The sequence below is a fragment of the Solanum pennellii genome, chromosome 7, assembly GCF_001406875.1.
Source record: "Solanum pennellii chromosome 7, SPENNV200".
NCBI lineage: Eukaryota > Viridiplantae > Streptophyta > Magnoliopsida > Solanales > Solanaceae > Solanum > Solanum pennellii.
The window spans coordinates 68970948-68998558 of NC_028643.1; the positions used below are offsets into that span (position 1 = coordinate 68970948).

The 27611-nt window shown below is 34.1% G+C and overlaps 2 protein-coding genes and 1 long non-coding RNA gene across 3 annotated transcripts; all 3 read left to right on the forward strand.

Moving 5' to 3' along the window:
• Nucleotides 1-260: 260 nt before the first annotated feature.
• On the forward strand, nt 261-5145 carry LOC107026065. Its single transcript, XM_015226906.2, has 6 exons — nt 261-732; nt 1519-1821; nt 1904-1946; nt 2023-2311; nt 4060-4132; nt 4579-5145. Exons 1-6 carry the CDS (start codon nt 406-408, stop codon nt 4771-4773), a joined length of 1230 nt encoding a protein of 409 aa, XP_015082392.1. The 5' UTR covers nt 261-405; the 3' UTR covers nt 4774-5145.
• A 982-nt stretch (nt 5146-6127) lies between these two features.
• LOC107024164 (GPCR-type G protein 1) lies at nt 6128-16982 on the forward strand. The gene is made up of 13 exons (XM_015225076.2): nt 6128-6610; nt 9244-9344; nt 10597-10704; nt 11521-11641; nt 11997-12126; nt 12859-12937; nt 13136-13224; nt 14117-14209; nt 14540-14566; nt 14692-14778; nt 15908-15979; nt 16292-16422; nt 16656-16982. The coding sequence occupies exons 1-13, from the start codon at nt 6396-6398 to the stop codon at nt 16810-16812; spliced, it is 1410 nt and encodes a 469-aa protein (XP_015080562.1). The 5' UTR covers nt 6128-6395; the 3' UTR covers nt 16813-16982.
• An 852-nt stretch (nt 16983-17834) lies between these two features.
• On the forward strand, nt 17835-18538 carry LOC114077867. Its single transcript, XR_003579161.1, has 3 exons — nt 17835-17919; nt 18050-18084; nt 18294-18538. It is a non-coding gene; the product is annotated as an uncharacterized LOC114077867 (long non-coding RNA).
• The last annotated feature ends 9073 nt before the right edge of the window (nt 18539-27611 follow it).

Genomic DNA, 27611 nt, shown 5'->3' on the forward strand with positions numbered 1-27611 from the left:
TGCTTAATTTTTGTAGGATTTGTTAATTTTCTGATAAGTTAAAGTAGAAGAATGAAAATTGTTCATTTTTTAATATTTGAAAGATATTTTCTAAGGATATATATTAAGTTGTGAATGTAGATTAAAAATAATTTTAACAAAAAATTCTTAAATTATTTGTCATTTTTTCTTTAATGAAATTTAATATTTTATCGAAAATAAATTATACTATTAAACACGTATCAAACAATGTAGAATTTAAGAGCAATAACTCTCTTTTACATTACTTCGCTCAACCTCGTTTACGTCGTTTCTAGAAGCTTACTGAGCACTCTCTCATGAAAAACGAATTTGCAGAACCATTACTTCACAAAATTTCAAATACTCCTTTTCCATCGGAGATCGGGAAATTTTTTTTTTCCGGCAATGGTGAATTCTCGCAAACGGAAAAGGCACAATCTGGAGTACAGAGCGAGCGATGATGACTCATGGTATAGTGTACGACTCGTAATGAAAGGCCAAACAATGACTGTGAAGTATGAGGGGTATACGCAGGAATATGACGAGGTTTTTCATGCTGGAGATTTTAAGTCGAAGGAGGAGGTTGATGAGCTGGTTAAGAGGTTTAGGTCTGTGTCACCTCAGATGCAGGACAGCGAATGTGGTAGTCTCAAGGAAGGGATGATTGTCTGTGTTGGATGTAACGCTTTCGGCGGGGAGGACATGCTGTTCTACGACGCTGTTATTGAAGCGGTGAGTTGTGTATCGCCGGAATTGCTTGTTTCTGTTTTACGTTTGTATATAAGTTTAACTGTTGTGAGAATGCTATGGTGATGAAAATTCACTTCTTCAACCAAACATTTTCCGTGAAAGTTTTGCTTATTTGTTCAAAATGGGTGATATCTCTTTGTCTGGCCATAGATTTTGAAGTTGTAACATGAAAGTTTGAGTTTCTGAAGTTGTGATTTATGTAACTTGAAGTTGTGTTTCTACATGCATTTTATCTGGAGAAAATTTGAACTTCTGTGAGGGGTAAGTAGAGTATCAACTTTGATTGTGTACTCTCAGTTATACGTCTTCTGGTAAAGTATATTTTCTCCTCCCCACTCATGGACATAGGTCTAAATTCTAATTGACCAAATCATGTAAATATGGTGTCTCTGTCACTTTTTGTTACTGTCATTAACAACTTATTTTGTTAAATTGAGCAATGTTCCGGTGTTGATCTAACACTGGAGATATAGAAAACCAAGCTAAGCAGCGACTACAAGTTCCCACTTTCTCTTTGGTTGTATTTCATTAGCAGGACTTGACAAGGGATCATATTCCTGAGGCATATGTTTTTTGTTCTTTTATATTTTGGTTCAATTGTATGTTAATCTCCTTTTTATTTATCAATAAATGATGGCTTAAATTTTCTTTGCTTACTTGGCCTGAAAAATAATTGAGAAACAGAAAGATGAACTCTATGTGTTACTTGCCAAATGACAGTAGAAACTACTGAATTGCTTCAAATTTGACCCTTCCTCTCTTTGGTAGATACACAATGTGGACCATTCATTTTGCAATGGAGAGGAAGAGTGTTTATGCACCTTTGTTATATCCTGGCTTCATGGTCCAAAGAAAGGATATTTAACCGAGACCGGAATTGAAGGCCTGTGTATTCTAAAAGGTGTTGCTCAAGTTGGTCCGAAAATAGCTTCCTTTTTGAAATTGGTGAACCGGAATCTTGGAAAATCATCTTGCATGTTGATTGCTGCTTCGAGGTATGAGGTTTCTGCATCTGAAGGATCATCTTGTGTAAATGGAGGCAGTAACTTGTCTATGGTTTCATCATCTGAGGCAAGTTTTCATTGTATAATGTTCATAAAATTGGGGTTAGGATGCACGAACCTTAAACATATCTGTTTCCTTGTTTCCATAGGGAATAAATAATGTCAAGAGTATTGTTGCTGTGACAACAGGAGGTTTGCTCTGAAACTCCATCACTTGTTATGATGCAAAACTTTCAGCTTTTCTTAACTTCTTCCCTGTGAACTGCAGCAACAAACAGTAAATATAGCAGGCTTTTGGAAGATGATAAAGATCTTGGAGGGCAATGCCCAAGTTCCCATTATATGTTTATTGAAAACTTTGAGAGAAACTTATTACCATCATCATTTAGGGATTTTATATATGAACATACTTCTGTTCCATCACAAGCATACATTTTACCATGTCCGTTCATGCCATATGCGAGCGGTATTATTGTGGTAGATTCTGAAGATAAGCATCAGAAGATACTCCAGTTTTTGGATAATCCAGCCCACCTTGTTGTGTCCTCAACTGGAAGGTATGACTCATGCATTCAGTTTCTTAATTAAGAATGTTGTTTCTTAAGCTGGTGCGTAACTTTTATTCTCTCTTTCTCATTGTAGTGTCTTCATTGGCATGTATAGTTTGTCATCTGATGCTAAAGGCCTAAAACTCTAGAGTCTTCACTATACCTTTGTTCTATACTATTTCTATTTGAACAAGGCCTGTGAATTGTGATAGATTATAATATTTCTCTACCTATATTGCTATTTAGTTGGTCTTAGAGACTAGATTTTAATTTCATTTCTTGCCTCTAGACAGATTATGAGCTCGAAGCAAATTTTTTTCAACAAATGATCATGTTTAGTGTAGATGAAACTTGACAAGGACATACAGTATGTTTAGTGTAGATGAAACTTGACAAGGACATACAGATATTTTTTGTCTGATCTGCTCAGGAGAGCTTCCTTGATAATATAGTCTTGCCATCTAGATATTCTGGGTGTGGTACCTTCTGTTAGCAGGCAATGATGTAGAATTCTCTCAAGCTGTCAATATGTCCTCTTATGACTTCTTTTTTCTTAAATATTCTTTTTGTTTTGCAAAAACAACTGTATTATGGCATGTTATCTTCCGCTGCCTTGTGATTTGAACTTCACGCCATTGTTATATCAACTATCTGCACCCCTTGTTATAGGCCATCTGTGTACTTGTATGTAAAACGTAAACCTTTCTATATATCTTGATTGATTTTGGTTTAAGTGATGATTGGCTGATATAAGGTGTATTAAAATAGTCACCTCAATAATGGCTGATATATTATACATACCTCTCCTTTGCCCCTGGAGGGAGAGGGGATCCGATCACCCAAAACCTAAAAGAATAGATGTATTCTAGGTGGCCGGGTCTAAAACAATCTTTATGTATTTCAAGTCTTGAACTCTAAAAGACATGTCCACCATATTTTGAAATAGTTGGAACTGTTCTTGGAACATGCTTTTAGAATCAATGCATGGTTTCATTTGCTTCCATCTCTGGTACCTCTTAACAGCAGTAGTTTATTAAGGATTGCTTGAATATTATGCATTCATGATAACCATGTCCATACTTATCTGTAGATAAAGTTGAAATTTTAGTTATCTTAGATACTGCAGTATTAGTTTCTTAGATAAAATACATTAGCGTAGGAGCAGAGTACATAGGTATGAACACAACTTCCTTTTGCTTCAAATCCTGTTTAATGCTGCTTCCTTGTGCCATGGGTCTGGAATTCCTGGTACTTTATGTATTTCAAGATCCCCAAGCCTTTCAAAGTTGTTCTAGAATGTGATAGACTCAATGTGCTGCCAATGAAGAGGGAATCTAATGTACATAATAGACAACGTGACTATAATCCATGTCTCCAAATGGATGAACTATTGGTCCTGGTAATATTTTCCCATTTCACCGTACTGATTCTATAAAGCAGTTGAGAAATTTATGTACTCTTTGATTTTCTTTATTCTCAGTCTCTAAAATTGATTTACTCCAATTCCTCAATATCTACGTGGTAATGAAGCATTATACCATGTTTGGGTGCCACTTTGGTTTCTAATTCTGTTTTTACTAGTGATTTAGGATTTCAAGATCTTCAAGTATCCTCTCTCCAAATTTGTGCCAGACCTGTAGAACCTAGAACCTGCTGCTTTTAATGCAAACCATCAAGATTTTCATTCTTCTGCATACATCTTCGTCTAGATTCCAAATTAGCTAGAGAATCATGTGTTTTTTATTTGTCTTCCACAGGCCATTGGTTATAACTGAAAGAAAATTAAGGCACGGCATGATTAAGATGTGGTCAGGAAGCTACGAACCTCAGGTAAGATCTTATAATTGTATAGTTACATTTGAATCTGTTGTAAGGCCTCAAAGGAGACCCGCCTTTCCTGGATGTGGCAGCATTTTACAAATGAAAAAACATTAGGAAATATAAGTCATCATTGTGAGGAAATTGTGCTAATTTAGACACGTTATAGGTTCAACATCGGACCAAATGCTTTGTCTCAGTATTAGTTGGATCAAATGAAGTAGAGCAACGTCACACTGGCACCTGTTGAATAAATTGCCAAATCCTGAATCAAATTCATGCATGAACAAGTTTAACTTATTGGTCAAGTCCCTGGGTTATTTATATGGAATATCATTTTTGTTGAATTTTGATCTTGCCCAAGTCCATATGCATTTGAATTCTGGTGGTTTCTCCAATTTGCAGTTTGTCAACATTGATCTTCCTAACTCCACCTGAGGTGGCCTGTCTTTATGTAGGATATGTGTCTAGTAATGGACAAAGATCTGATGGTGGTCCATTCAGGATCAGAAGCTTATGAAAGAGCAAAGAAGTTAAAAGATTTATTTCTAGAGTTCACGAGTCATCAACGGCTGCTCTATAAGAAGTTCTCTGTGGAAGAGATGATGCTTTTGCAGACACAACAACAGTTCAACCAGATCATACATGTGTAAAAATTGGTATATAAATGGTATATTGCTCGTGCATATTTCGGTCATTGCAACATGTACATTCTCTGAAGAGAAGCTGTCATTTGTCTATAACATTAGAAGGTTGGAAAAGAAGCTATGTTTATCTATATAACCTTAGAAGTTTTAGCCTTTTTATATTTAAGGAGTTCACTTTCAACTCTCCTAAAAAGCTGAATCCGTTAAAAGTCATGTTCACTGAGCTTCTTGTAATAAAGTAGAAATGCTATACATGAATTTTGTATACTTTTGTGAAGAAGAATTCGGCAAAGCCTTCCCAAATATGTTGGGTAAATTTGATATTCTCAAGCTGTCTATCTTTGATGTATGTTTTGGCAACATATGTCGCACAATTAACCCCTAGTCGTTCTTGATCCTCATTGTTGTAGTCGTTCTTGATCCTCATTGTTGTGTTCGTTTGAATCATAAATAATGAAACCTAAAATCTCACCCCCTCGCTTTCTCCTTCTGATAGACTAGCTTGTTCCTTCTGATAGACTAGCTTGTGCATCTTTTCTTTGGCACTCAACCCCTAGTCGTTCTTGATCCTCATTGTTGTGTTCGTTTGAATCATAAACACTGACTAAGTTCATTAGCTTTATACTAATTCTCGTTAAAGCGACTTACATTTGTAACTTTATTTGAACCTAAATCTTGGGATCTCTAGTTGATTAAGTAGAGTTATCATTATGAAGACTTGTTTTCGGTCATAATCCTATTCCCTTTAGTGATTTATCAACCATTTCTTTACTTGGACATTTTATTAATGGATCCAGCACATATCTTCTGACTTTGCATAGTCATGTGTGGTAATTTCGATAGAAAGTAATTACTAATATTATTTTTTTATCGTATGAGGCGAGACTTTTAGTTATACGTAACTTTTTTAGTCGTTCCTATTTAACGAATTATAGTATCTAAGTAATTGTGTTGCTAGCCATTCTGATGGGATATCATATTACCTAATTCATCATAAAAATAATAATTTTATGTCAAACTATCTATATACAAAATTATGATTTATAATAATGATAATCAATGTTATCAATGAAACATTTGCATTATTTGAAATCAACAAGCGACTATGTTTGATAATTTTACAATTTGGGAATATAAGTCATGTTTTCAATATTTTATTAACAAGAGAAGTTAAATTATATTTTAACGACCAAATACATTTTAAAACTTCATCTAAATTTGATTTTCCAGAACATTTGAAAATCTACTTCCTTTAGAAAAATAAAAAATATAACTCAAATAAGCAATTTAAAAAAAATTAAATAAATAAAAGAAGGTTTTGCTAAACCAACACAAACGTTTTAAAATAAATTTAGGCAAAAACTAATTCCAAAAGCCAAAAAAAATAAATAAATTCCAGTATCAGTATCACACAAATAAATTTGAACAGAAATCAAATCTCAATAGATTGATGTTTTTGAGAGAAGTGGGTGAATTCATGGTGAATCTTCAATTATTGTTTGAATATTGAGATTTGAGATATAATTGATGCTGAAATGTGGAGTTTAATAGCTTTGTACTGAAGAAACCAAAGAGTACACAGATTTATATGTAAACCCAGTAAAGCAAATCAGAGCAGTGTTGTTCAAATGGGCTGGGGAAGAGCGACATACGAGGGAGTAATTGTAGTGGGATCATTATGCTTACTGGGTTGGGCAGGGCTATGGTTTTTGAATCGCAGATTGTACAAAGAGTATGAAGAGAAGAGAGTACTGGTTCAGATCATATTCAGTGTTGTTTTCGCTTTATCCTGCAATCTATTTGAGCTTGTTCTTTTCGAGATCATTCCAATTCTTTCCAAAGAGTACGTTTTGCTTCTTATTTTTTTTTTTTGCAGTATTGTTGGATTTTATGCTTTGTATAGAGTTTATTTTTTTAGTTGAGAACTGGGTTTTGATGATTTTTTTTTTTAGTATCTGATGGTAATAGAGCATTTATAGGATGAAAAATTAGGATCTTTGTGTTGTTCTGTTTGGTTGATTGGAAGTGGGTGAGCTGACAATGTGTGATTATGGGTTAGAATGGGTTCAGCCTAAATGGGGATTATGTTGTTTCTAGTTTGAGATTGTCTTTGCAGGGGATAGAGGGAAATTCTTCGTTGGATCTATGATGTAGGAATAGATGAACTGATGATCTTGGGATGGAGGAATTACATCCCGATAGATCAATCAATGAGCTAGGCATCAATCCCAAACTAGTTGAGTTGGTTATATAAACCACTATATTTGTTCTGTTCAATTGGGACTAGCTTCCTGTCAGTACTGGTAAATAATTTGTAATTTTAGGCAAATTACGGGTATTAAAACTATCATTTCTATAAATCTCACAGTTAGAGCATTGCCATGCAAGTCTCCACCATATTGGAATGATGGATTTAAATCAATTGCTGTTTTCATCAATATATTTCCATATGCAAATAGAGCATGGAACTTATTTGTTAATACTCAACACAGTCAAACCATATGAACCACTAGCATTTTTGACTCCAGTTTGGTGTTTAGTGATGAAATCTTTAGACTTACTAAAGAAGACCTACTGATCAACTCTCCTGTAACTAAGTGGTATGGTTCAAGGCAAATCCTTGTGTACAACTCTACTTTATAGTAAACTTTTCTGTATATCCTTTGTATTTGATATTGATTCGTTTATTTCAAGTACTAACTAAAGAACTTTTATTGATTTTCTATCATATGCTTTCTCCAGATTAATGAATATTATGTGAAAATCCATCTTCCTCCCCCATAGACTTTTATAAATTTTCCTACTAAAATGTAGTCTTTGTTGTAAAATTTTGGAACATATACCCCAATTGTTTCTCTGTCATCCTTTTGATGTCACTAAATTAATGAATGTTGTATCATGCTTTCTCAATTTTTCATCATATGGAATATAGGTTTAACATCATGATTGTTCATAGAGGTTTGAATATGTCCTTTTTCTTACATATCTGAACTATTGTACTCTTTCTCTACTCATTTGATACGTTTCTACTCATCAATAGACACAGGATATGGTTAGTTATGTTATTCCTATCCAACCTTTCTGAGGTACTTTTAAACATCTATAAGGATGCCATCTGCATTACATGGTTTTCTAGTCATCACATTACTTGTTGTATACTTCACTTTGGCGGGTCTAAATCTACATTTAGGAATGTAAACAAACTTCTTTTTCTGAAGAATTACATCCTAACGAGGAGAAAAACTTTAAAAAGCTTTAGCTAAAGAGTGAAGAGGCAGAACAAGTGGAAGTTTTAGATATAGAAAAGTCCAATTTCTGGTTAGCAAGTTGCAGCCAGGAAAATGTAACATGATCTTTTTTTTTTTTTATAAAAAAGGAAACCTGCAGCTGCTACCCTTTGGGAGCACACAGGGTCTATGCAATGGCTTGCAAACCACATAGGAGAGGTAACCTGCGCTAGGCAGCCCGATGCAACGAGCTCGACCTAGAAGGAAAATCCCTTGCTTTTGCTGGTAAGGGGTTTCAAACTTGAGACCTCCAACATGGAAGTCCCAAGCCCAAACCACTGGGCCACCCTGAAGGGTTAAAATATAACATAATCTCTCTATTGATTATTACTCTGCTGGAAACTGAATATTGTGATCCTTTGCCATTTGGTTCAGTTTTTTCTCAAGTTTCATTTCCTCAATTATTCCTTATTTTTTATTTGTTTGATTCTTTTTTCCCTCCCTCCTAACTTATAGATGATAAAGGGCCTTATGGCTCTTATTATATTTAGAGTGAGCTATGAATGTTGATGGTCAGTTGTGTTGGAAGGTGGGAGATAAAGTTTCGAAATATTTTCTTAAGCTATATGATAGAACATTCAACTCGAAAAAAGTCCTATAGTAAACTATCATTTCTGAAAATCATGTCTTTCACCCCTCTCACTCTGTTTGTTTTCAACTCAAGATCTTTATTGTTTTACATGTAAGAGTAGCAAATGTTTTTCTAAAGCTTGCATCATCACATTGGCATTTTTTTTGTGACACATAACATTTTTGTGCAAACACTATGTCCTCAATACTAGTTCCATGTATGACCTATTAGAAAACAGTTCCATGTATGAATGTAGTAGATTACATCATACGCCCTTCATTTCATTAAATGATCACCTGTTTTGACCGACTTGTATTTTAAGAATAAAATGCTTAACCACATTACTGTATTCACTTTGGTCATAGAATGTTTGAAGTAATAGTTTTGTCAAGAAAAATGGAATAATTAGTTGAAAACACGTCATGCCATTTTACTATTTATATGAAGTAGTATTTCTTATATTAGTATGAATTGTTCGAGAGAGAGAAGTTTTATATGAATTAGTCAGTAGGTTATTTTTGGAGGGAACACTATCTTCAGTCAGTTTTACTAGCTTTGCGCTATCTTTTAGGTCTTTATAAGTTGTTTAATTGATTAACCATTCTGTGTAAACTGTAGGGCAAGATGGATGAATTGGAAGGTGGATTTATTTTGTTTGATTCTGTTACTAGTCTTCATGCTGCCCTACTATCATTGCTACCTGATGCTTTGCAACAGTGGTAAGTTGCTTTAATTATGATCATGCTCAGTCCAGTTTTCACCTTTATGCGCCTTTATTGAATCTGGTTTTTCCTCTTTTTTTCTGTTCTTTTTAACCTATCTATACTTCTATTTTTATTTTTTTGTTCCTGCTGTTGATGAGAATCAGACGAAGCTGCTTTCTGTGCTGCCATTTTAGTCCCAAGATGCTTCTAGGCACAAAAATGTGATCTTTTCTTTCCCTTTGGAATGAAGAAGGGCTAAGCCTATTACTAGGATAGTATGTAGTTGCTCCCATGCTGATCTAATATACAATTTAGATGGATGTGCTTTGTGGAAATATCAGGATAGTATTTACAAGAATCACTACATGGGTTTTATTTGCCCAATTTCCCCGTCTAAGCGTAATTCTTACCTGCAACCTTGGCTATACTTTCTCATGCACATGGAAGTTTCATGGTGGTTACTTTAAAAAAGATTAAGTAGATAGTGTCCTTCTGTATGCTTGCTAGTTGCTTCATCACCTTAGATGCACTTTGTTGAAAGTACTAATTTGTATCATGCTTTTGAAGTAGAAGGAAAATTTTTTTACCATGTGGATTAATTGATAAGCTATGAATTCAGAAAGCTGCTTATTTTGGAATGGGTGAAGACTTGATCTGGTTATGGGTTACTAAGGCTAGCTTAGAATTTTAGCATTTTATGCACTTCAATAGAATTAACTGCATGGTGTAGGGTAATTCTCACCTTATAAGTTAGCTTCTACCGTTGAGTTAGGCCCAAAGTTCATTTTCTTAATATGCTACATTCCAATTTTTGGATATCCAATGTTGGGCCACCATTTTGTTTTTGTGTTGTCCGCACTTGTCCAACCTTGAGTGTGCAGGAGGGAGGGGGATTTAAGTGAGTGTCCTACATTGATTGAGAGAATGAGTTGTTGTTTACTGTTGGTGTATATTGTTGTACTGATGGCACATCATTGTCCTTTTATGCAACTTCATTGTAAATCAATTGACTACTCCTAAATCTCCAGTAAGAGCCCAAATAATAATAATATAATCACCATGTATAATTAGGACAAAGTTTTGAATGTAACCATAGAGCAGTTTGATTATAGTACTCCAATGCTGTTTCAGCATTCTCTCTCTCATGAACACAAGTTGCATACTTTTTAACCATTAAAACGATTTGCTTACACTTAATGAATCTTAGATTGTACCATCTCAATCACCTCTCTTCAAAGATGTTCTGAATCTTGATTCTGTATTTCAGGCGTGAGGAAGGAACGGGCTGCAGTGGGTGCTATCTTATTCTTGTTGGCTTTTCTCTACGGTTTTTGGCGCTTGGGCATTCACTTTCCCATGCCTTCACCTGACAGAGGTTTGTGTATTTCTTTTGTTGCAGGTGGATCTTGTTTTCCACCCTCTTTGTTGATTTTTTGAATATTGAAATAATGTTCTTTAGGCCATGCCTTTATGAATAAGACATCGTAATGACATGACTATAAGGGACCAGAAGTTTTCCTTAGTATTCTTACTCTAATTTCAAATATTTGTGTGAAGAAAGAAAGCTACTCTCCCCCTCCATCTTTTAATTATAGTTTCTCTCTTGAACATCTTTGTTACGGAACAGGAAAAAATTTAAGATCTTTTCAGCTCTATCTTAGCCGGCATAGTGATTGCCTGCTAACTTAAAGCATTTCTATCTGATGGATGAAGTAGTAATGATTTGTAAAAATTAATTAAGATAATTAAAAATGATATAGTATGAAAATGAATAATTGGTTAAAGGTATTATTAGAGTCCCATACTTGTTCAAGGTATCAGTGGTAGCCTTCAGCTATGTTTTTGGACAATTTCCACCTCATTCCGGGTTTGAGTTAGGTCGAATTTCCATTTTAAAGCATAATATTCGAGTGAGATCGAACCCTATTCTTGGTTTATGCAAATTGTGCTCTCATGTTATGATTTCCATGCTATGAATGTCTACTAATAGGCATACGAGGGGATGTCAGAGTTTAACAGTGATGGCCTATAGTGACACATTAGACTATGTGGGAGGTCCACTTAGGTTACTTAAAGTGGATGAGTAAATAATTTAGCCCAAGTATTTTTGTAATTTTTCCTCAGAGACTCTTGTCATCTTTGTATTTCCAGTCTCATGCCATGTAGTGATGTTTCTACTTTCTTTTTTCAGGATTTTTCACCATAACTCAGCTGGTTAGCAGGATTGGTGTGATTGGTGTGACTGTCATGGCTATCCTTTCTGGTTTTGGAGCAGTCAATTTGCCATACAGTTATCTATCTCTATTCATCAGGTAAGATGAGTGCATAAGATTCACCTTACGTTGGTGCATGTGAGTGTTATCTCAGTTGGTTTCTAGTATATCTTCTTGGAGATGGCACGAACTAGATCTGATTGTGAATTCTACTATACATTCCTTTCTCAAACCTCCTTAGTTCAATGGAGTTGGTGTTATTTCTAACAAAGATAGCTTTGGTTAATAACCTTTTGCTTTTGTCTACAACCTAGTTTTTACCCAATTTGAAGTTAATGCCCCTAGTATTTAGTCAAATATATGTTGAACTGAAGCATATAGCAAAAAGAACAATATTATATTTATAAGTGATCATTTTTGGTCTTTTGGTATCCTGACTCTTTCTATATTGAAGGGAAATAGAGGAATCAGAGATCAAAGGACTGGAGAGGCAGCTGATGCAGTCAATTGAAACTTGTATTGCAAAGAAAAAGAGAATTATTCTTTGTCAGAGAGAAATGGAGAGGATCCAAGATTCAGAAGAGGTTAATTGGTCAACTTAAGTTTTTTGCTTTTGGATGCTTTCATTATGTGTACACACACCAAAAGGCACGGAAAGAAACACAGATTATTGTTTGTAGGTGGCCTGTACTTTTCTTCTTTTTCATACCAGTGCAAAGTCATTGATGATAGATCAGTTCTAAATGGGCTCTTGGGGTACGTTATTAAGACCCTTTATTATGCCTTTATATTCCCTTATCCTATACTCGTTTGAAATTATGTGGTTCCTGAAAATTATCTAAAGTTGGGTATAGTACTACTGCATATTCATTAAGTGGTTCAACCCATTTGACCTAGGGAATTGCCATTAATAACATTGAAATCACACTTCGAAATAGTAGGCAGTTAGCTACAGTGGTGGGTGTTGTAAGAGTTTGTAAGTATTTCATGCATGAAGCACTTTCCTGAGTATCTCTCTGATGCCCTTTTCTAGATCAATAGCAAAATTTTGTAAATATATTGATGAAAAATTCTTTAACTTTGCTTTAGAAACCATAACTTAATTTCTTGCTGGAGTTGTATTGCGACTTCCTTTATTTAAAGAAAGGTTTAGCTGATGTTTGCGCGAGTCAATAGCTCAATTTTTGCATCAGCTGCTATTGTCAAGCGATAATAAAAGAATGAAAAGGCAAGGTGTCCTTTTGTGGTTCTGAACATTTGCAGTTACTTTATATATTTTATTTTAAAGTGTGTTCTCTATTATGGTTCTGCTGCAGAAAACAAAATCCAGTTCCTTCTTTAAGCGCATTGTGGGAACAGTTGTACGATCCGTTCAGGATGACCAAAAGGAACAAGGTTAGTGCATGGTAGAACGTCTCTCGTGGAAAATTTATTGATTCAAGTGCATAGAAGCCTCTGTTTACAAGATTTTTCTTTTCTTTATTTCTCCTACATGTGCTGATTGTAGTTAATTTCTGTACATGATATTTGCATTACTTCTAACAATTCTCTGACACACTTCTCTTTGGTGTTAAATTCACTTCATGCATGAAGATATTAGAAACATGGAAAACGAGGTTCAGGCCTTAGAGGAGCTATCAAAGCAGCTGTTCTTGGAAATTTATGAGCTTCGCCAAGCTAAGGTTCATATTGAACTTTGTTTTATGTTGCACTATTTTTTACCCGTCCATCTTGCTAATAAATGACCTAGTATGACCAATGTGATTTTTTAAGAGAGTGAAGTCTGAACAAAATTATCATTCTGGTTTAGTAGGAGGTTAAAGCTACAGTTTGGAGTGTGAAAAATTGTAGTAGTTATGCTGTGTATAATAACATCTATATTTGAAATGATGAGAAGTAGAATCAAGTTACCTTCTCAAAAGGAAAAAAAAGTAGTATATAAAGTTATATTAAGTATTAATTTGAATTGACCAACAAACAAGTTTACTTTTTTTGATCCATACCAATAAAGACTAATATTAGTTTGAATTGTTGGAAAGAGTGTAGAAACATTCCCTTTAACGAAATAGGTCTGGGCCATTTGTTTTCTTTGGCTGTTGTTTGAGATTTCCTAGTTGAAGGGTTTGGGCTGTCTGCTGTATTTGCTAGTCTCCCACTCAACAAGGTAGTCCCTCAATGTGTGTGTTCAGCTTCCCTGAATTCAAGTCTTTATGTTGCCATTGTATAGTTTTTTCATTGTTTTTACCTTAAGATAGCAGAAAAATATTCCTTTATTTTATAGTTTTTCCATTGTTTTCGTTGTCTTGGATTTGCTGCTCTTGAGCCGAGGGTCTTTTGGAAACAGCCTCTCTACCTCCACGAGGTAGTGGTAAGGTTTGCGTACACTCTGCCCTCCCCAGACCCCACTTGTGGGATTTCACTGGGTATGTTGCTGCTGTCTGCAAGCTCGTATAATGTTGTGGTCCATCATCTAGTTCAGCTTGTAGTGTAATTACTTCTTTGAATTTATTTAGTTCAATTGGTTTGAAACTACTTTCTTTGTGTTTAGCTGACTCAATTTGTCAATCACACCAGGAAGCTGCTGCTTATTCTCGAACATGGAAGGGTCATTTGCAGAATCTTTTGGGCTATGTGTGTTCTGTCTATTGTGTGTATAAAATGATAAAGGTATGAAAAAGACCTTAAATTTGGTAAATTTGAGCATCTCTCTCATGGTGTCTACTATTTTCCTCTTCATATGACATGCCAACATCAGTGTTAGCAGGAAAATTGCTTGATGTTTAATATTGATCGACACTAGTGCAGAAACTTTTATGGTCTTTCATGTCTATATCATAATTTATACTTTGACATGGACACTACAAAGTTTGTTCATGTTGAGGATTTACTGCACTGTACATAGGTCTCCTTTTTTGTTACTTCCACCCCTTCCAAGTTCTGCCTTTTAATATAATAGTATTTGAGCCGGATAGCTAATTGACCATTTAATATTTGCAGTCTCTTCAGAGCGTTGTTTTCAAGGAGGTACGCTTCTATATTAGAATTCCATATGCTTAATGGTTCACTTTTCTTTGCATAATTTATAGCTGAATCCTGCATACCAAGCATATATTGGATAAAGTTTGACACAAGCATACTGTTTTTGACAGGCTGGTTCTGTAGATCCTGTAACAAGGACAATCAGCATATTTTTACAGTTCTTTGACATAGGAATTGATGTCAACTTATTATCACAGGTTCATCTACTCTCTGCATTATTTCATCTACTCACCGTGTTCATGGTTGTTAAAAAGTCCACATTGGTAGAGGGATGAGAAATTGGTCTCCTTATATGGACTTGGACAAACCTCCCGTCATGAGCTAGCTTTTCGGGTTGAGTTAGATCCCGGTGTCATATCTTTACATGGTATCAGAGCCGGCCCATCCCAAGTTGTTGTTCACCGATGTTGGGCCCCCATTTAGAAGTGTTCACACTCCAGTTGAGGTTTGGATGTGCAGGGGAGTGTTAAGAAGTCCACATCGGTAGAGGGATGGGAAATTGGTCTGCTTATATGGACTTGGACAAACCTCCCCTCATGAGCTAGTGTTTGGGGTTGAGTTAGGCCCAGGTGCCATATCTTTACAATGGTTATGGCGCTTCTTAAATGGTTAGCCTATCATTTGAATGAAGCTATTGCTTCCCGTAATACATTTTGGTGATGAACGTTCAACAATGAGTTTTGATTGAGAAGCTAGCTGCTAGAACACTTGCATGAAATTTGGAAGTAATTGGTGCTTCTTAAATGGTTAGCCTATCATTTGAATGAAGCTATTGCTTCCGGTACTACATTTTGGTGATGAACCTCAGCATGAGTTTCAATTGAAAAGCTAGAGCCTAGAATACTTGCATGATATTGGAAGTAAGTGGGTAGAAAATGGAAGTGCTTGTAGAAGGTGGTTTGTATTTATATGTAGAAAAACCACTAAGGGAAACTAGATCTACATTGTTGTGTTTGAAAAAGTGAAAGCTGAGAAGCTAATATAACACACTAGCAATTTCCCCCTTTTTTGGTGTGATAATGGATAAGTAAGCACATTAAAAGTTTCTAAGAATTAAAACAAAGTATGGAATCTAAAATAGACCTCATCGATAAGAGGATAATCTTTAATATTATGCTGTTGTTATTAACATCAAGGCGAGGTAAATTAATTATTTCACATAACAGAAAACAATGTTAGGTTGTATAGTGGTGACTGATCTATGAGTGACATTGTAAGCTTTAGGAGCTGATACTGAGGCTATATCTTATTGGTTTGTTGTTTCTGCTAGTATTTCATCTCTCATTTTTTGGACATGAGTTATCTGATCATTTTTCTGTTGTGCAGTACATATCTCTAATGTTCATTGGTGTGTTGATTGTGGTGTCTGTAAGGGGCTTCTTGACTAACTTGATGAAGGTAAATTTATGCTTCATGGCCCCATTTTCAAGTTTGATGTATGTCACAATTTATGGTTTATGTATCTAGGTAACATCTGTTCAACTTGTTGACTGTGTTACAATTTTATTCTTTAAGGTAACATAGATATGTGAAATCAATGTAGGTGATAAAGTTTGATGATTAAACTCGCCAAATTTGTTGCACATGTACCCTCACAGATAGAAGCAAGGAAACTAGTTGACATTCTTTAACTGTTTGAAAAATGAGCATCCAACTTCTTATTTACTCGATTATCCTGCTGCTAACTTGAAGCATTTTGGTTATGTCCAGTTCTTTTTCGCAGTTTCCAGAGTTGGAAGTGGATCATCAAGTAATGTTGTGCTTTTTCTCTCTGAAATCATGGGAATGTACTTCCTTTCCTCCATTCTTTTGATCAGAAAAAGTCTGGCAACTGAATATCGGTATGGTTACAACTAATGAGCTCGCTCTCTATTCTCAATATTTGTCACTAGATCACTTGCTTTGTAATGTTTTGCTCTGTAAACTATTCACGGGCTATTCCACTTATTGGCAAGAAAGGAACTTGAATATTCTGGAACTTGCCATTTTGCGAACATGGGAAAATGCTATTAAGCTAGCTAGTAACTTGGATAACGAGAAAAACACTATACTCTAACCCGATTAATGTTGACAGGATAATCATCACGGATGTATTAGGTGGAGACATACAATTTGATTTCTATCACAGGTGGTTTGATGCAATATTTGTAGCCAGTGCTTTCTTATCGCTGCTTTTGCTCTCTGCACACTATACAGCTCGAAAGGCCGATAATAAGCACCCAATTGATTAAAACCTTATTCATGAGTGAAGATGCTAAGTTTTATGTTTAGGCCAGAATCAATTACACTATATTCTTTGTAATGATGTACCATTGATATAGTAGCAATTCTGTATGATCAAAGCCATCTGGTTTTCATCTAATTGATGTCTTCGTAAATATGAAGAAGCTTTATTACAAAATTCTAGCAGATTGCACACTGCAGTGCCCATTTGGGATAGTGCTCCCAATAGAATTTTCTCCATACTCGGGGAGACGTTTGGTTAAGAGTGGAGCAATCCTATCATTGCATCGCAATCCACGTTTAGTGGGCTTTTTCGTTAAGTGCCTCAGCTACTCAAGCTGACTGATGGATGTTTAGGGACCAAATTGATACCAGCAAATTTATGGATTGCTTTTGTCAATGTTTTTTTAATACAGAAATTTTACACATGTAAAAATGCATATATTCAAAAGAAATTACAAGCAAATATAAAAAACAAAATACTTCAATCAAAAAAGAGTAGCGCCGTAATTTTGAATGTCTAAGCATTTAGTTTGGTATTATATTAGTTTTTATATTTGTTAGTGCATTTAGTTTGGTATTAATATTAGTTTTTATATTTGTTAGTATTAAAACAATACCATTTTTTTTATAAAATATATAAATAATGTACAACTATCATAATACCAAAATAATGTTTTAAACTTTTTGATTCGATATGATAATTGATGGGTTTTTTTTTCAACGGTTGTAAGTGGAAAATGCTGTTGGAAATTATTGATCAACATAAATTCGACAGGAACTCGTTGATAAATTTAGGGAAAAATTAGTAAACTAGTCAAAGAATCAAACATATTAAGTAAAAACCTCCATACTTTAAAATATTTAGTAAAAATGTCAAAGATATCATTATTTAAAAAAGATAATGTATCCTAATTTACTTTTATTTTATTTCACACATTTTCCAATTAATTCTCTCTCATATATTTTTTAAAAACAGAATATTCTCTCTCTCTCTCTTATTTTCATCTTCCAATTCTTCACATATTCTTCATTTCAAGCACGCCTCTCTCTCTCTTTTTTTTTTGGTTTTAGAAATTGAATAATATATATTATAAAGATATTCACATATTAAGGTATGCATCTTTATTCGTTTTTTAATATTTGTTTTATGATTTTATTTTTGTTTAAATCGTTCAAAATTGGTGTTTGTAGTTGAAATAATATTTAGGATTTGATAAACTCTAAATCACTCTCTAATGGCAGAATCTAAAATATTCACAAGAATCTCATTGATTAAGGTACGCATCTTTATTTGATTTTTAGATTTGTTAACCGATTTCATTTTTGTTTAAATCTTTCAAAAAATTTATTTATTTAGTGTTTTGGATATTGAAAACCTCAATGATCCTCTTTAATGGCCCTCTAAGAGGATTATAAGTCGTATCCAACTTAATCATCAATTTTCTAGATCCAAGCATATATATGGCTGACCATTGCTATTAACCAGTGTCGGCAGAATGTTGGCATCGTTGGTGTTTCTTGCCATCGACCTCACAATCATCGATCACTCAGAACACAAATTAAATGACAACAAATTTTGTATTATTATTTTGCTCACTTTGTATTTCATTGTCACATTGTAAACATACAAGTTTGTATTTCTTTTTATTTTGTATTCATCGTAATGGTATGCCAACAAAGTCACATTTGTATTCCAATTGAAGTGAGTATTATATGTGCCCATTTTGTATTTCATTCTCACTTCTTATTTGAAACTCAATTTTCAATGCCAACAAGTCTGTATTTCTTTGTTATTATGTTTTTCATCGTAATTGTATACTAACAACTTTTTTATATTATGTTCACTTTACTATTCAAAATAAAATTGAACAAAACTATATTTACAAAACTGTATTTTCGTATCCAAGTTAAAATGTATGTATTTACAATAATACTTGTATCATCTTTTGAACAAAACTATATTTTCCCTACTTCAACTGTAAGCTACGACCACCAAAAAAATCCTAACATAATAAAAATGTAATTTTTTCCATTTGTATCTAAGTAAAAATAATATTATTTACAATGGGGCTCTTATCTTGTTTTGAACAAATTCTTTTTTGTGTATCACAATTTTATAATATGTCAGCCAACATATATGTATATTAAAGTAACATACAAATTGTATTCAGGTCAAACACTTACAAAATACATTATATTTATGATATTCTTTTCGATAAGGGATACAAAATAGTTTAAAAAATAGAAAACAAATAATCAAAGAAAAAATAAAAATACAGTACAATTGTCATAATTTTTATGTTTGGTATACCATTTTGTTCAAAAAACTAAAAAGAATTAGCCAAAGAAAAAAAGTCAGTCCTCAAACAATCCATTATTATCTTCGTATTCAACCAACAAAAAAAATTCAACGAATTCGTCAAAACTCATTATTACTAACTTGATCATAATACATACAATGTTGTATGTAAATAAATACGCTGTACAATTATGTAAAAAAATTCAAATCAAAGTTATAAGCAATTAGAAACACATTAAGAATGCAGCAATTAACTAATAACTGATTCAAATTGTATTTCATCAATTCTATCGAACTCCCAGTAAAAAATTACTTCTCGAAAGCTGCTTGCCAACAATTTTTTGAACTATTTCTTTTAAATTTTCTAACCAAAAAGAAAAAATTGATTTTAATCCAAATAAATTGATCAAAACTCAATTGAAAATCCATAATGAGAAATTCATTCAATTATGTGGATGCCTGTGTCATTTATCTTTTATTTTGTAACTGATGAGATTATTTAGTGATTATTCCTTTTTAAAATTATTCTCTCTCCTAAATTTCTCAATTCTATTATTTAACAATTGTATTCTTTCAATAAAAACAAATAATAAAAACATAAATAAGATACATAACAAATTAAAATTTGACATTATTAATAAATACTGAAAGTGTTGACAATGGGTCTTATTAAATGTTAAAATAATGACATTTTGAAAAATTTTCCTAAATTTAGCCACAGCTAGCTCGTGGGGAATTAATGAAAGAAAAAGACAATTTTTTTTTTAATTTTAAAAATTATGTAAATATATTACATGTCATTATTACTTAAATCACCAAATAGATATAAGTTTGAAAGAGAAAGGATAAATGACTTTTTTGGTCATAAAGAGTATCACATAACCTTTCTTTTCTCTCGAATTATTTAGAAAGATAGATAGATTGCCTGTCATTATCATTTAAATCACCTAAACAATAATTTAGAAAAAAGAAAGAAATGACTTTCCTAATCATACATACGTCACCTCTATTTCTTTCGTAATTATAAAGATAAATAGATAGATTACTTGTCATTATCATTATAGTCGCTTAAATATTAATTTTATTTTTTTAAAAAAGAAATTACTTTCCTAGTCATAATAGATAGTGTAACATCACCTCTCTTATGTCCAAAATTACAAATCAGGTTGGTGCCATTATTTTTTTTTTATTATTTCACTTAAATTAACACGAGTGATATACTTCCCTTTATATTCATTGGTGAGTTGCTTAGGTATCCTCTTATAATTTGGTTGAGTAAACTACTCCTATTTCTATTTATCTCATTTCCAATGTTAGCTTAGTAAAATCACGAGGACGAAATCAGAAATTTTATTAAGAATGCTCAGAATTCAATTTGTATTATAAAGAGATAACGAGTTTTCTCTATTGACAAAGTATATTTAACTGATCAATCCTTACTCGCGCCACGTGCTTAATTGCTTATATAATGACATCCTTTGGAGAAAACATTAAACAAAAGTTTTTCTTTTATACCTTTGTTGCAAACACTGAAGTGACTGTGATTAATTGCACCAATATTAAATAGTAGTGAAGTGTGGCTATTTGCCAAAGAAGATTGGCCCAGTAATGCATCCACACAGAGCCTGGCACTCGGCCTATTTCCATTCCTCCTTATCGTATGGCACCAGCTGAATTGAAAGAGTTGAAGGNGCCCATTTTGTATTTCATTCTCACTTCTTATTTGAAACTCAATTTTCAATGCCAACAAGTCTGTATTTCTTTGTTATTATGTTTTTCATCGTAATTGTATACTAACAACTTTTTTATATTATGTTCACTTTACTATTCAAAATAAAATTGAACAAAACTATATTTACAAAACTGTATTTTCGTATCCAAGTTAAAATGTATGTATTTACAATAATACTTGTATCATCTTTTGAACAAAACTATATTTTCCCTACTTCAACTGTAAGCTACGACCACCAAAAAAATCCTAACATAATAAAAATGTAATTTTTTCCATTTGTATCTAAGTAAAAATAATATTATTTACAATGGGGCTCTTATCTTGTTTTGAACAAATTCTTTTTTGTGTATCACAATTTTATAATATGTCAGCCAACATATATGTATATTAAAGTAACATACAAATTGTATTCAGGTCAAACACTTACAAAATACATTATATTTATGATATTCTTTTCGATAAGGGATACAAAATAGTTTAAAAAATAGAAAACAAATAATCAAAGAAAAAATAAAAATACAGTACAATTGTCATAATTTTTATGTTTGGTATACCATTTTGTTCAAAAAACTAAAAAGAATTAGCCAAAGAAAAAAAGTCAGTCCTCAAACAATCCATTATTATCTTCGTATTCAACCAACAAAAAAAATTCAACGAATTCGTCAAAACTCATTATTACTAACTTGATCATAATACATACAATGTTGTATGTAAATAAATACGCTGTACAATTATGTAAAAAAATTCAAATCAAAGTTATAAGCAATTAGAAACACATTAAGAATGCAGCAATTAACTAATAACTGATTCAAATTGTATTTCATCAATTCTATCGAACTCCCAGTAAAAAATTACTTCTCGAAAGCTGCTTGCCAACAATTTTTTGAACTATTTCTTTTAAATTTTCTAACCAAAAAGAAAAAATTGATTTTAATCCAAATAAATTGATCAAAACTCAATTGAAAATCCATAATGAGAAATTCATTCAATTATGTGGATGCCTGTGTCATTTATCTTTTATTTTGTAACTGATGAGATTATTTAGTGATTATTCCTTTTTAAAATTATTCTCTCTCCTAAATTTCTCAATTCTATTATTTAACAATTGTATTCTTTCAATAAAAACAAATAATAAAAACATAAATAAGATACATAACAAATTAAAATTTGACATTATTAATAAATACTGAAAGTGTTGACAATGGGTCTTATTAAATGTTAAAATAATGACATTTTGAAAAATTTTCCTAAATTTAGCCACAGCTAGCTCGTGGGGAATTAATGAAAGAAAAAGACAATTTTTTTTTTAATTTTAAAAATTATGTAAATATATTACATGTCATTATTACTTAAATCACCAAATAGATATAAGTTTGAAAGAGAAAGGATAAATGACTTTTTTGGTCATAAAGAGTATCACATAACCTTTCTTTTCTCTCGAATTATTTAGAAAGATAGATAGATTGCCTGTCATTATCATTTAAATCACCTAAACAATAATTTAGAAAAAAGAAAGAAATGACTTTCCTAATCATACATACGTCACCTCTATTTCTTTCGTAATTATAAAGATAAATAGATAGATTACTTGTCATTATCATTATAGTCGCTTAAATATTAATTTTATTTTTTTAAAAAAGAAATTACTTTCCTAGTCATAATAGATAGTGTAACATCACCTCTCTTATGTCCAAAATTACAAATCAGGTTGGTGCCATTATTTTTTTTTTATTATTTCACTTAAATTAACACGAGTGATATACTTCCCTTTATATTCATTGGTGAGTTGCTTAGGTATCCTCTTATAATTTGGTTGAGTAAACTACTCCTATTTCTATTTATCTCATTTCCAATGTTAGCTTAGTAAAATCACGAGGACGAAATCAGAAATTTTATTAAGAATGCTCAGAATTCAATTTGTATTATAAAGAGATAACGAGTTTTCTCTATTGACAAAGTATATTTAACTGATCAATCCTTACTCGCGCCACGTGCTTAATTGCTTATATAATGACATCCTTTGGAGAAAACATTAAACAAAAGTTTTTCTTTTATACCTTTGTTGCAAACACTGAAGTGACTGTGATTAATTGCACCAATATTAAATAGTAGTGAAGTGTGGCTATTTGCCAAAGAAGATTGGCCCAGTAATGCATCCACACAGAGCCTGGCACTCGGCCTATTTCCATTCCTCCTTATCGTATGGCACCAGCTGAATTGAAAGAGTTGAAGGAGCAGCTGCAGGATTTGTTGAGCAAAGGTTTTATTAGACCAAGTGTATCTCCTTGGGGTGCTCCAGTGTTATTTGTGAAGAAGAAAGATGGATCTACGCGTATGTGTATTGACTATCGGCAGTTGAACAAGGTAACCATCAGAAATAAGTATCCGATACCTCGTATTGATGATTTATTTGATCAGTTGCAGGGTGCTTCAGTTTTCTCCAAAATTGACTTGAGATCTGGCTATCATCAGCTGAAGGTTAGGGCGGAGGATATCCCTAAGACGGCTTTTCGAACACGTTATGGTCATTACGAGTTTTTGGTGATGTCTTTCGGACTGACTAATGCCCCAGCAGCTTTTATGGACTTGATGAATGGAGTGTTCAGACCGTATTTAGATTCCTTTGTTATTGTCTTCATAGATGATATATTGATATACTCACGCACTAAGGAGGAACATGAGCATCATTTGAGGATTGTTCTTGGGATTCTAAAGGAGAAGAAGCTTTATGCAAAGTTTTCAAAGTGTGAGTTTTGGCTTAGTTCGGTAGCATTCTTGGGACATGTAGTGTCCAAGGAGGGTATCATGGTGGATCCTAAGAAGATTGAGGCGGTTAGAGATTGGGTCAGACCTACTTCAGTTACTGAGATTCGGAGTTTCTTGGGCCTTGCAGGTTATTATCGACGGTTTGTTGAGGGTTTCTCATCCATTGCATCTCCATTAACTAGATTGACACAGAAGGAGGTGACTTTTCAGTGGTCTGACGAATGTGAGGTTAGTTTCCAAAAGCTCAAGACTTTATTGACTACTGCTCCGATTTTGACCCTACCCGTGGAGGGAGAGGGTTTTGTCGTATATTGTGATGCTTCTCGGGTTGGTCTTGGTTGTGTGTTGATGCAGAAGGGAAGGGTGATAGCTTATGCTTCGAGGCAGTTAAAGGTTCATGAGAAGAACTACCCTATTCATGATTTAGAGTTGGCGGCTGTGGTGTTTGCATTAAAGATTTGGAGGCATTATCTTTATGGTGTGCATTGTGAGGTGTTCACGGATCATCGTAGTCTCCAGTATATATTCAATCAGAGGGATCTAAACTTGAGGCAGAGGAGATGGTTGGAGTTGCTCAAAGACTACGATATGACTATTCTTTATCACCCAGGCAAAGCAAATGTTGTAGCAGATGCCTTGAGTCGGAAGGCGGTAAGTATGGGTAGCCTAGCCATGTTACAGGTTGGCGAGCGTCCCTTAGCTAGGGATGTCCAATCCCTGGCCAATAGCTTTGTGAGACTTGATATTTCAGAATCTGGTAAGGTGTTGGCTTATATGGAGGCTAGGTCATCCTTGTTGGAGCAGATTCGGGCTCAACAGTTTGATGATGGTGATTTATGTAAGATTAGGGACAAGGTTTTAAAAGGAGAAGCCAAGGCTGCAATTCTTGATAGTGAGGGAGTTTTGAGGATTAAGGGTCGTATATGTGTTCCTCGTACAGGTGATTTGACTAGATTGATCATGGAGGAGGCTCATAGTTCGAGGTACTCTATTCATCCGGGGGCTACTAAGATGTATCGTGACTTGAAGCAACACTATTGGTGGTGTCGTATGAAGAGGGACATAGTAGATTTTGTATCTCGATGTTTGAATTGTCAGCAAGTGAAGTATGAACACCAAAAGCCTGGAGGTATGACTCAGAGGATGCCCATACCTGAGTGGAAGTGGGAGCGCATTGCTATGGACTTTGTGGTAGGGTTGCCACGTACCTTGGGTAAGTTTGATGCTATATGGGTCATCGTGGATCGACTGACTAAGTCTGCACACTTTGTACCAGTTCAGACTACCTATAACTCAGAGAAGTTAGCCAAGATCTATATTCAAGAGATAGTTCGTTTGCATGGGGTTCCTATATCTATTATTTCAGATCGTGGCACCCAATTTACATCTCATTTCTGGCGGTCTATGCAGAAAGAGTTGGGCACTCGGGTGGATCTTAGTACAGCCTTTCACCCTCAGACTGATGGTCAATCTGAGCGGACTATTCAGGTTCTTGAGGATATGTTGCGGGCGTGTGTGATTGACTTTGGTGGTCAGTGGGATCAGTTCTTGCCTTTAGCGGAGTTTGCTTACAATAATAGTTATCATTCGAGCATTGGGATGGCACCATTTGAGGCTCTGTATGGTAGGAGATGTCGATCTCCAATTGGCTGGTTTGATGCATTTGAGGTTAGACCATGGGGTACAGATTTGTTGAGGGAGTCCTTGGACAAGGTCAAGTTGATCCAAGATAGACTTCTCATGGCTCAGAGTAGGCAAAAGAGTTATGCAGATCGAAAGATTCGTGATTTAGAGTTTATGGTTGGAGAGAGGGTTTTATTGAAGGTTTCACCCATGAAGGGTGTGATGAGGTTTGGAAAGAAGGGCAAGTTGAGCCCAAGGTATATTGGTCCTTTCGAGATTGTTGAGCGTATTGGTGAGGTGGCGTATCAGTTGGCTTTGCCACCTGGTTTGTCAGGTGTTCATCCTGTATTTCATATTTCCATGCTTAAGAAGTATCATCAGGGTGGTGATCATGTGATTCAATGGGATTCAGTGTTACTTGATCAGAATTTGACTTTTGAGGAAGAGCCGATCACCATTTTGGATAGGCAAATTCGGAAGCTAAGGTCCAAGGAGATTGCTTCAGTAAAGGTTCAGTGGAAGCATCGTCCAGTGGAGGAGGCTACATGGGAGACAGAGTCAGACATGAGGAGTAAATATCCTCATCTTTTTGAGCGTTCAGGTTAGCTCTTTTCTTTTTCCGTTCGAGGACGAACTTTTGTTTAAGTGGTAGGTGATGTAACGACCCGCTAGGTCGTTTTGAGAACTAGGACTAGTTTGACTCCTTTTGAAAAAAATGAAAAGGGTATTTTTTTAAACTATACGAAGACTAAGAGTATTTAGTTGGAAAAAAAAAAATGTTAGTGAAGAACTACTATAGTAAATAATTAGTGGGCTGACTTCATAACTCATTTTATACCTTTATATTTGGCCCATGTATTTAAATAACTTAGAGGGGTTACAGTTATTATATCGTGATTAGAGAAAATCAGAAATAGGAATAAGTTGTCATCCTCGGCGTTGGAGAAGAACTCGCTGCGCAGGTAAAAGGATACCATCCTTGTCTAGTTTTTTTTCAAATTTTCGTTGAATAGGATTACACTTGAATTAGATTGAATTGTATATTAATTGTTATTATATTGGTAACGTGGGGTTAAAGTATAGTTGTCAGTAGGGTGTAAGTTTGGATCTGCAAATGTTTTTCTTTCTTATTGAGAAAATATAGTAAGTGGGGACAAGCTTATAAGCCAATCATTAGGCAATCATGACAGTAATGGCAATTGAAATGTATTTGTTTTTTTAGTTAGGCATTAAACAATACTTTGCAAGGGGTTACGTACATACTAGTGCAGTTCGAAATCAGTTGTGTGAGGTCGATCCTTTTAAGTTAATTATTAAATATAGGCTTAAGTTTAATATATGCATATAGGTAATTAATTATTAGGTGTATATTATATAATTTAACATTGAATTCAAGGGTATTGGGAGATGTTAAAGTTAAGTTCTTGGCTTGAAATTTAGCAAGTATGACAAATTTGGCATACCAATATATATCAAGATTGGGAGTTTGGTCGGAAATATGAGTGAGTTTAGCGCCTATGATAGACATATAATAATTTGAATGTCTACAAAAATTTGCTTACTTATGAATATTGCATAATTGGTAGATTGAGAACGTTCCGAAACTTTGCAAAAAGGGAAGGAACTATCTTGAAGATTCGTGGAACGAGGTTCGGCTCTTAAGGTATGTTAAGACTTTTAGACTTGTTGAAGGACGTTTTCCTAATTAAAGATTAAAAATGAAAATAGACAAAGGGGTAAGGGCGAAAGATGGGGGTCTCGTATCAATGGTGTGACGGGAATTGGTACGATTACCGGTGTTATAAAACGGAAAATTTCTACTATAGAATGTGGATTGTAATTTGAGAATGCCAAGCATATGGGCATTAGGTGATATATTATTGACTTGAAATCCTTGTGTGATTGTGTTTTCCTTATTACACCTGTATAGTTGTGATAATCGAGGTGGTTATGTAGTATGTTGATATTTGACTGATTCGGGTGCATCATCATCCCCTTTATCGAAATAATATTGTGTACATGCATTGACATGAGATTGAGTATAAGTTGGGCACGTGGAGATCGTCCGTGCTGGGGATGGTGAGATGTTAAGATTGTAATTTGGGCACGTGGAGACCGTCCGTGCGAAAATTGTTTGATATTATGATAGTGCGTTGAGATCGTCCGCACAGACACGTGGAGATCGTCCGTGTCGGTATATGGACCTCGCGAGTCCCCCATGGGTCATGAACTCTCGATGTATTTCCGAGGAGTATCATGTATATACGGTTGAGTGAGTACTGGGTATTCTGAGACATATCATTTCATGGCATCATATTGCGTTGCATTTCATCCCATCATTCATTCTTGATGACTATATGTTTCGTTTGGTGTTTGGAAAATAT